Genomic DNA, 10840 nt, shown 5'->3' with positions numbered 1-10840 from the left:
GCACTGCCTCATGGGAAACGTTTGGAACGCCTGGTCAAAAAGTTTTGTTCCCTCAAGTTAATGGCTTTTGATAGAGGTTTTGTTCCGTTTTGTTCTGTTTTGTCCTTTTATCTTGTGTTTTAATGGAAAAGTAAGAGCAATCAACTATAATGGACGGAAGAGGTTGGGCAGATTTTGGTTCAGCGTCCACGAATGGCCAGGTATAAACGCAATCTTTGCATAACTACAAAATTTTCCGCATTTAATTGAACCAAAATATTTTTTTAGTCTTGTAATATTGTAATTGTTTATCTGCTTGCTCTTAAAGTATATATTGAAAATATAAGTTTATCTTATTGTTAAAATAAAATATTATTGCGTCTTCTATAAATTCAGTCATCAATAAATAAAATCACCTGAAATATTTATATTTAATCTATTTTCAGAATGATGATAATGATGATGACTGGGCTGATTTTGGAGGTTTTGAGGTACTTGTTGGTTAATTTATTTCAACAAGTTATGTGTATATGTTGTGGTTTTAATTAATCTTTGGTTTTTGTTTTTTATTTTTCATTGTCTCATATTCATTTTATAGTCCGAAACAAAGGGAAATAAAAATCAAACTGGTTAAAAAAAATTAACCAAGGAAAAATTTAACCACAAATATACATGCAAGCTTTTTATAATCTCTTAACCACAGTCATGTAAGCTGATAAAAGTTGCAAATTTCAGTTAGTGGCAGCTCAAACCATGAACCCGACCATAGTATCCGCTGGTACTCTATTTTAACACTATCTAGTAGACTGAGGGACTCATTGACTCTTTGTCAGTGATATATACCTCCCAACGTTTCTGAAGTCAAATGCGTGAGATTTTCGTATCCATAATATAACCCGAATTTCAAAAAATTTCCAGAAACTTCCAAACATTAATGAAGATGCTCCAGCGACTTCCATAATGCATGTGAGTTCTGTTGGCAGGTAAAGTCACAACTAAGGATAAAAAATAAAATGCTTGTAACTAAAGCAGGGACGGCAGAGCAATTTTCCAAGTAGGGGGGCTGACTAGTGACTTGAAGTGGGGGGGCTTAAAAGACCCTTCTCTTTATAAGTCTTTATTTTTTCAGAAATTCTAGGGGCGCTAAAGCCCCCCCAGCTCCCCCGTCCCTGTAAATTCATGTTGCACTATTCAAGATGAGGCTGGATAGGTATTGCATGCCAACCTCTAAACAGTATAAGATGGTTTGTTAAATCGTTTATGTCATTGCTGCATGTAAAAGACCCCATCACACTGAGTTAACTCATCATTAGCTTTTTTAAACTACATGTAAATTTAGTTTACAGAGTATTGGCCATGTAACTTATTTGTGTATGATATATGTTTCAGTCTGCTACGCCAGCTGCTAATGGTAGTAGCCAGTCTGGATCTGGATCAGTGATCACTTGGGCTGCAATTGCGACACCACCACCAGCATCACCCAGTGCTGCTGCTGCCGTGTCTTTTAACCAACCCGCAGCTCAGATGATGCCATCACCTAATCCTGTGTCATCGTTAACACCCCAGTTCTTACTAAATACAACAACATCTGAAACTAGTAAAAGTCCAAGATCAGCGGTGCATAACCCTCTGGTAGCTGATGACCATTCTGATTGTATTAACTCATTTCTGTCCACCAATCAAGACTTCTCCTCTCCGGGAAAATCTCTTTTGTCTGTAAAAACAGTTGCAGAAGAAGACAAGTTGAACGACAAAACAGAATATGACAGCTTCCATGCAGATTTTTCTTCTTTCCTGAGTGAAGCCTTGACTGAACCATCACAGCCTCTTTCAGGTGATCAAGATGGTAACATTTCTCAGGGACAGAAAACTCATTTAAATGGTGAACATCCTGCAGTTGGAAATGAAGCCTATGCAGCATCAAACATCACTGCAGTAAATCAACAAACCCAAGAATATGCTCCTGATACTTTCGATACCCTGGATACTGAAGTTTCATCAGCTCAAGACATACTATCGGCATGTAAAAAAGTTTAAATGTGTAGATCCAGAAAACATCCATACTCCCCCCCCCCCACGGAAGGGATTAGAAATTTCCTGGGGGGTGGGGGACCAAACATTTTAAAGAAATTTTTGAAATTTAACTGGAATTTCCAGTGGGGTGGGGGTTCTTTTAAAAAATCGGTATGGATATGGGTCTACACAATGTGGAGTAATTGTAGTCAGGAGTTGATATTGTTAAAATATATGTGACTGTAAAATTTATTGCCACTGACTTGGTTTTTAGAGATCATTTAAGACATTTGGATGAACATTCTTCAGTGAAATGCATACTTACTGTTGTTATGCATGATTTGAATTTGAAAGAACAAAGCACAAGGTTTATGCACATTCATGCATGATCACAAAAAATGATTATTTTGTTGGATTACTTTGAATGACTACTTTGTGTGATCCCAGAGGTTTATAAATGTTTAGTGTGGGCAATAATTATTGGTGTACATTTAACTGATGAATGCCTCAGAATTGGTCAATATGTCTTATCAATCTGGCTGCCACCATCAGGCTGCTATGCCTCCATGGAGCATGGAGTCGCCACAAACAACAAAATACAGTCAACTCTCTCTAAGACGGACACCTTCAGGACCGGCCGCAACTGTCCATCTTAGAGAGGTGTCCGTCTTGTAGAGAGTCGAGGAAACACGACACCAGTAATTGTGAGATAATAAAGCTGAACGTATGCACAATGAATACACATCTGTTTTGAGTCTGTTAAAGTCCCTTTCTTTAACAAAACCTACAAACTGGGACATCAATAATATCAGGAAATTGACTCGTTTTTTCATTACAATCAATAATTGGCTGCTTCACATAAACAGAGAAGCTTCATTGTTTTTGGTTAGTAAGCTTGGTATAGGCGTATCGTTAGGGCACTGACTAACTTTGTTTTAGCAATATGAAGTTTGGAAGTATTTTTACTAATAAAACTTATTTTTTTTTTTTTTTTGCCACACAAACAAAAAATATAATTATGAAAAAATAGATAATCAATATACAAGATAATAATTAATTTACAACACTACAATATAATATAAGATTAGAAACAAAATGGCGAGGGAACCTAATAAAAAACCACGGGGCTTGTAAGCTTAGGTTCCCTCACAAGAAAAACAGATGACTGGTTCAGGCACTGAAGTAATGACAAGACTTAATAGAAGACGGAGTTAATAGTTATCAATAATATATGCTTTAAGTTTTCTTTTAAAAGATGCCAGTGATGAAGAGCCCGAAATTTCAGGTGGAAGTGAATTAAAAAATTTAGGACCTTGAAAGAATACGGAGAATTGTAAAAAGCACTTCTTAAGTGTCCGTTGATGACTTCAAAGTGTCTGTTGTCCATCTTAGAGAGGTGTTCGTCTTTTAGGGAGTTTAATTACAGTGAAATGACTGAAAAGCGACAGGGACCATCACCAGGTGTCCGTCTTATGAAGGTGGCCGTCTTATAGAGGTGTCCGTTAAGAGAGAGTTGACTGTAATGTGATTTTTTTATCATAATAAAAGCTAATTACCATAGTTATATGTATTGTTTGCATCAGGTGGTAATGGCTCAACAGCAGCAGAATGTATTTGACAAGCCAACAGACAACAGCCACAAGGAACTGTCACAGCAACTTCAAGAAGCAAGTGACTCTAACAAGGAACTTGAAGATAAGGTGAAAGGATTGGAAGGAAAGCTGTCCATTGCTGAGCAAGAAAAAATACAACTACAAAAGGTATCTAAAATGTAGCATCAACTGCATTGTTGGCAAAACTACATTTACTTCACAATACAATGTAATCACATTCTATTAATAGATTTGTACATGTAGTTCTCTTGTTACTGTTTCTTTAGAAATATTGATCAAAGAAGGTGGAGCACCTATTTTGGTCACTTTAATAGACCCAATGCAAATATGGCTGCCGTTAATTTTCAGCCCCCAGAAGAATCATTTGTCAACAAGATTAAATCACTTTTAACTTAAAGCTCAAGTCAAAGTAAATCAATGAATAAAGTTTCAAGGCTATAGTTTTATCTAATGGGAAGTTACAGGGACATTTATACGGCCAAAAACATGAAAACGAGGCTAGGCAGGCCAGGGTGGCTTTTTCCACACAAATCTCTTATTATATATAATTGAATAAGTCACAAATCTGCAACCTTTTAACCAAAAACTCTGAAACTTCTCAGTTTAGCATATTATTCCATATATTTTCAAATGTCACCATCGGTATTTTCAGAAACTTGACCAAACAAAAGGAATGAATGACAACCAATTTTGCATGAGGTTTATATAAAAAAATTTAAGGCTGCATTCAAGCATATATAGTGGCCCATCAGGCCAGAGCTTATCCAAGTTTCAGTAGCATGAAGCAACTTATAGTATTTCTACTCCCCCCCCCCCCCTTCCCTGAACTTGCCGATACACATTTAATTTATACTTCAAAGGAGAGAGGCACTGTGAAAGTTAAGTGACTTGCCCAAGAACAAAACACAATGACCCCGGCCAGGGCTTGAACCTGGACTGCTTAATCCAGAGTCCAGCACACTAACCATTAGGCCAACACGCCTCCCCTCAATAAATAAATTATACAAACTATTATAATTACTACATTGTAACAATGACAAGGATATGGAGATAGATTACAATGATGAATAATACAAACAAAATGCACGGTTGACATTTTCGTTTTTTTGCTTGCATTCCTTTGAAATGTTGCAAAAACTTTTTGGAAATTAACACTCACTCATCCTCTACTTTGCTCCTGTTAGTAGAGCATAAGGCTCCACTAGCAGCTGCTGAAAATGTGTTTGAGCAGACAAATTTCTTAGATGCTCTTTTTGGATACTATTTTGATCATTTTCTCCAGAGTCACTGAATTAAATACTTGTTCAGCGGTTTATATCAAATAAAAATGTCTGCTTTCTCCCAAAAGGACCTGGATGCACTTCTAGAGAAAGACAAAACCCTTGAAGAGGAATCGAAGAATCTTACAGAATTGCTTGCTAAACAAAACGAGAAATATGAACATCTTCAGGTAATGAACATGACAAAAATAGTAAATATTGATATTAAAAAATTAGCAAAACCAAGCCTAACTGTATTGTCTGTAATTTTGCAGGAGCAGCATGAAGACCAGATAAAGGAGATTAGAAAGGCTGGCCATGATACCTTAGCTGTTATTGTTGAAGAATATAAGGTACATGTACTGCCAAACAATTCTAGCCGAGAGTGAAAACACTCTCTACTAATAGGGGACACATAAAATAAATAAATGTTATAATAATAAAAAGACTTAAAATTGATATTTACAATAAAAAAAGACTAAAATTTAACTACGCTATTTACAAATAATTTCAACAACAGTTTTAAAATAAGTTAATTCGTATTTAAAGTAAATCATGTACTACATAAAACACAGTTCTCCCAATCATGTTCAATTTTTCGTGAAAGGTTAGTTATTTAAAGTGATCTGTCTTTCAAAAGATTGCAGAGACAGTAAGTTTTTTAAGTTAGTTGGGAGTCGATTCCACAGCATAGGTCCGATATATCTTAGCGAGTGTTTCTCCTACCTCTTTGAATTTGTACTGACCAGTTCTGTCTTGCCAAAGGAATTATCCAGGAAAGCAGTTTTGGAGCAACAACAAGAAAACAAGATTCAGATGGAAAAACTATTGGATGATCAAACAAAGAAATTCCAGGAGTTCCTTCAAGAGCAGGTAAAGAGTAGTTTTCTAAAGAATCGAGTAAATCTGAGACGAACATAAATTTTACAGAAGTAACACTCTGTGAGCAGAGCTTCTTTTGACTTTTATCCAAAACAAAGCAATGCATTCTGTAATGCCAGCTGGCAAGCCAAATCATAATTAGTTGTGAGGCACATCTTCTTCTTGATTGGCTGGCATAGGACCCATGTTTTCACTACCCCCTCCCCCTTCTGGGTTGGGGGAGGTACTCTGCATAGTGGATTATACAGGGAGGATCCCTCTGCCTAAAAGGGGTGCCCTTTTCAGGCAAGGGTTTGGACCTCAGGGAAGAGCCTCCCCATATAAAATATTTTTTAGTAGCCCCTTCCCTTACCAAGGGATAGAACATGTGACACAGTTGCTTTTTTTAGTTAGCTTGGAATTCGTCTAAATCATCAGAGCTTTGCATTTTCTAAATAAACCAATACACTGACTTTTTGTCTTGTAGCAAGAAAGCTTTGAAAGAACATTGCAGGGTGAGAGGAAACGTAATGAACAGAAAGCCAGTGATTTACTAGAGGAGGAAAAACAAAGACACAAGGTGTGAAGACTGCAGCACATAAGCGTTTGTGAATATATGTGTTCTTTAGATGCAGTTTTGTACTAAACACTTTAATTCATTCTCAGGAAGAAATTGAATCCCATTTGGAGCAAGAAAGATTGAAGAGCAAAGAGGCTTTAGACAAAGCCATTGAGGTACATTCTATTTCAGGTTTAATTTAGGTTTAGGTAACTTAGTTTAGGGTTTTTCAGTTGGTAAGAGAGAGAAAATTGAATGGGTTATACTGTTGCAAGTGATATCAGCATTCACAAATAGGCCTTATTCGTATTCTCGGTATTGGACTAGAACTAGCTTGCAATGGAGGCTCATGCGGGTAATCTTTTCAAATGCAAATAACATGAAGCTATTTTTTAATGATATTCCCCCGCAAAAGCCTCCATTGCAAGCTAGTTCCAGTCCAATATCGAGAATACAAATATGGTCTATTTTCAAATCTTTAGCAAACTTCTCCCCCCTAATGTTTTATGAACGAGATAAGACCTAACTTCTCTCCGTCTGCCCACCCCTTCCCAATAAAAAATGCTCCATCTACGTCTTCACTTCCTCGTTACTATTTCTCAATTCTCTTGCATTGTAACAGAAATCAAATGCTAATCAACAAAGTATTAAAAAAATACAAACAAGTTACTATTTCTCCTGCATTGTAACAGAAATCAAATGCTAATCAACAAGTATTAAAAATACAAACAAGTTAGTTTTGCTCGGATTATAAGATTGCTTGCTTGGGGTCAAAAAATTGCAGCACTGGTCTTTTCTTTCAACAGGATGCGAGGCAACAAAATGAAGAAGCTATGGAAATGGCAAGGAAAGAGGAAAGGAGAAAATATCAAGAGTTTATAATGGAGCATAAGGTGTGTTTGTGTGCACTGAGGTCCCAAGGGGGGACTCGCATATGGAAGTGACGGCGATGCTTGTCGTCTTCCTTAGTGGTTTTAAAGTTAGAACTTTTGGCTTTGCTTAGGGGTTTCCGGGCAAAACGCCAATATTTTTTAGCCATAATGGTCTGGTTTAGGGTTACACATGAAGAAATATACAAATATAAATTCTATTCTTAGTTTTTTGGTATCTTTTAGGGGTCAAGAAAAGCTTGAGCCACACCCAGATTGGTCTCTTTTAGGGGTTCTTTTTAAAATTTCTGATGAGCATCCCCGTCCGTTTCATATAGGAGTCCCCCCGGGACTGAGGTACACTTGCTACTATACATATACCGGTAATTTAACTTGACATTATTGAAGTTACACATCATAGCAAACCTGTGAATAATGGTTTAATTTTGTAGAGCAGTTCTCAAAAACTAATAGGAACACATTAGGATGACTTTTGACACAATTGTAAGGGGATTCACATATACCAAGTGTTGTTTTGCTTGTCCACAGGAAACTATAAAAACAATAACAGACCAAGAAGGGAAAAGGCTACAGAAACTTGTGGAGGATTCTATCAAGGAAGAGAGAGAGACCAGCAAGGTTAGGACTCTGAAACTGCCAGACAATTAATTTTCCCTTTCTTTTTTTCTTGTCTACTTGGTTGGTTTGGTTAGTCTGTTCTAGTCAGAACGTTCTAGAGGAGCCATGTAGCTCATCACAGCCCACGCTAACAATAACTCCAGTTTCTTTTGTATGAAGCGACCAGGAATACATGTTTGCTTCCCCCCCCCCCCCCGGACACGATGCTAACCCTCTGGCAGCATGATGCTAACCCTCTGGCAGCATTTTGTTATAAGTTGCCCTAACAACGTTCTCCTGAAACCACTTTTGTACATGTATTATAACGCAATAATGAAGATGAATTTTCCAACAATGACATGAGCATGGGACAAAGAAAAAATCTGAGTCCCCAGCAGGAAATCAAACCCATGGCCTGCCAGATACCGGTGGGGCGCTCTAACCAACTGAGCTGCGAGAGACTCGTTGTGAGCTGGGCCATTTACTAGGTTGATAAGTGACACGCGTCCTGCATACTGCTAGGATCAGCAATGTCGAAATCATCAAGTAGTAAATAATAAAGATGTAAATTTTAAGCTCGGTCACTTGGGGACACAGATTTTTTCTTTGTCCCATGCTCGTAACATTGTTAAACAATTCATCTTCATTATTTATCACCGAGTTTAACATTTACCATCTTTATTATTTAATGCAATGATGGTGTTAAATCATTCATACCCACTATCCTTTCTCTTTCGATGGGTATCATAGGTGGTCTTAGAAGAGGTCTTAAAGGAGGAAAGACAATGTGGCAAAGAGTTTGCTCAAGAAGTAAAGGATGAAACAAAGACTGAAATGCTGGAATACTTAAAAGCGAAGCAAGAGGTGAGAAACATTCTGTTTTATCGTGTCTTGATAAATTTTTCTGTCTAGAAAAATACTTAAATTAAAAGTATAACCATAGTAAAATTTATATGGCAAAGGTCCTGAAACTCTTGAATTAAGCTTCAAACCCCTCCGCTAGTTGCTGGTTCGCTCGTTCGCTCGCCAGCAAAATTAATACAAAGTCAGTATAGTTCTTATAAGAGGAAACTGCTCCTGCTTGTCTGTTAAAGGGGCTATGTCACGGTATTTTAGATAATTTTATTTATTTTCGTTTTTTAAGAGCTCTAAACTTCAAATTGGCAGGGCAAAAATCTTCTTTTGGCAATATCACGGCCACATAACAAACAAAGATGATTTTCGAGCATTGTAAATGACACTTTATACAAATTGAGATAAACTTGAAAAAAGGTCGGGCCGACGTTTTTCAAGTTTATCCGAACGCAATCCGCTTTAATCTTCGCGAATTTTGCCCATCCATGCCCCTTTTTGGCCTTTCTGTGTTTCTTTTGAGTTCTTCTACAGTTTTAAGCCGTTATTACGATATTTCAGTTATTTCTATGACCAGTTGGTCAGTGCCGAAATTGCCTAAAATTGCGTGACATACCCCCTTTAATTAATTCCGCCCAGAAGCCTTTGGTCTTAAATGTTCCCGCACGATTTACACCGTCTTGTGGTCCTTTTTCCCAACAGGCCGATAGAGCTGCTCGACAAAAGCACCTTCATGGTTTGGACCTGTTCTTAGAAAGTGCAAGGGCTCAACTAAAAATGCTGATGGAGGTCCAACATGAAAAAGATCCCGAAGATTAGACTGTAGTATAGAATTTTAAAATACAAATGAAAAGGACAAAACATAAGGCACCAAGTGCTCTTAATGTCCTTTATTGCTTTCATTTACGCGCTCAGCTGCGCTTTCCCTAAGAGTGGAATCTTATTAAATTTGGAGGGGGCTAAGATTTTTATCAGGTAAGAGTTGATTTTATACGGTAAGCGTTTCATTAAGAATATGGAGGGTTGTTAGTGTCGATTTGGGACTATTAACGAACCATTTTATATGAATTTGTAAGGTAAACAACGACTTAATATAAAGAAATAACAACAAAAGCCAACCACGTCTCGACTCAGTTTCTGTGTTGAAAAAATTGTTAACCCTTCTCTCCCTCACCTCCCTCCCCTCCCTTTGCGTTACGTTTGCAATTTGTACCCAGCCCTTACCGACTGGAAGAGTCAAATGTCACTGGAAACGAGGAAGTGTTTGTCAATTTTCTTGGTTCCAGGCCAGGGACAAAACCGACTGTCAATCTAGTTCTATGACTGGAATTTTTCCCGTTTTACATAAAACATGTTTAGACCGCATCTTGGAAGAAATATGTTATAGTTGTTATACACGCCAATGGACAATTCAAGATACCTGCCAAGTTGGTCTGTTTCCACATTGTAATGTAAATTAGCCATGTTGTTTGCCATAGAGAAAACAGGCTTGGGGGAATATACAGTTTCAGTATCTGTACTCATGTGAGAACTGCACCCTCTACCAAACCCATCGTCCAGTTTTTCACTCGTCGTTTTTCGCGCTGCTTCGAGAAAACTGGATTCGTTGTGTTGTGTTCTCAGGTAAGACTTTTTTCACAGCGCCTCCCTCCACCCAGGTGTATAAATGGGTCTTGATGAGATCTAGACATTCTGATGAAAATGCTGGGAGGTTCCCTACATGTCGCTTCATGTTACGGAAGTTGGAGCTATAAAGTGAGCCGAAGCTACTCCGAGCCAACTTCAATTCTCTCTCGTTTTGTCTTTTTTTTCCCGCGAAGTGTGACTTGTAAAACATTTAAGGCGGGGGTTTACCTGAAGGCCGTTTTTTCACCGCTTGACGTGGGTTGAACGGAAATATCTCTTTCGCGTTTCATGGAATCTAACCGCTTTGAAGCAAGAGTCATGTCTAAAGGTAATCTGATAGAGAGCTTGGGCTGCCTGTGGTATGGGGCGAGATTGCACTCTCTCCGAAATCCCCCCCCCCCCCCCCCATTTCTCCAGCAATGCAAGCTTCGTGCACACCTACCTTATTATAGGAAATTAACGCTTGTGTTAATTAAGGTATTTGAAGTTAACGCGACTTAAATTAACGCGAAGGGAAGAAAGAATTACTTCCCAATAAAGGAAATTAACGCGAAAAGGGGGGTAACATTTCAAAATGAAGGAAATTAACGC

At 37.9% G+C, this 10840-nt stretch overlaps 2 protein-coding genes across 2 annotated transcripts in view; one reads left to right on the top strand and one right to left on the bottom strand.

The window, feature by feature from the left end:
* Positions 1-10840, bottom strand: part of LOC144642929 (uncharacterized) — a 73339-nt gene that overhangs the window by 24443 nt on the left and 38056 nt on the right. The window lies entirely within an intron of this gene.
* Positions 56-9752, top strand: LOC144642911 (coiled-coil domain-containing protein 91-like). Its single transcript, XM_078502016.1, has 13 exons — positions 56-200; positions 426-470; positions 1369-1998; positions 3576-3752; positions 4954-5055; positions 5140-5217; positions 5630-5737; positions 6213-6305; positions 6392-6460; positions 7091-7177; positions 7703-7792; positions 8522-8635; positions 9326-9752. The coding sequence occupies exons 1-13, from the start codon at positions 150-152 to the stop codon at positions 9440-9442; spliced, it is 1761 nt and encodes a 586-aa protein (XP_078358142.1). The 5' UTR covers positions 56-149; the 3' UTR covers positions 9443-9752.

This window comes from Oculina patagonica, chromosome 2, assembly GCF_052425735.1.
Source record: "Oculina patagonica isolate OP01 chromosome 2, crgOcupat, whole genome shotgun sequence".
In the NCBI taxonomy this organism is placed as follows: domain Eukaryota; kingdom Metazoa; phylum Cnidaria; class Anthozoa; order Scleractinia; family Oculinidae; genus Oculina; species Oculina patagonica.
The sequence above is the reverse complement of the archived record's forward strand: the minus strand, read 5'-3'. Positions and strand labels throughout refer to the sequence as shown.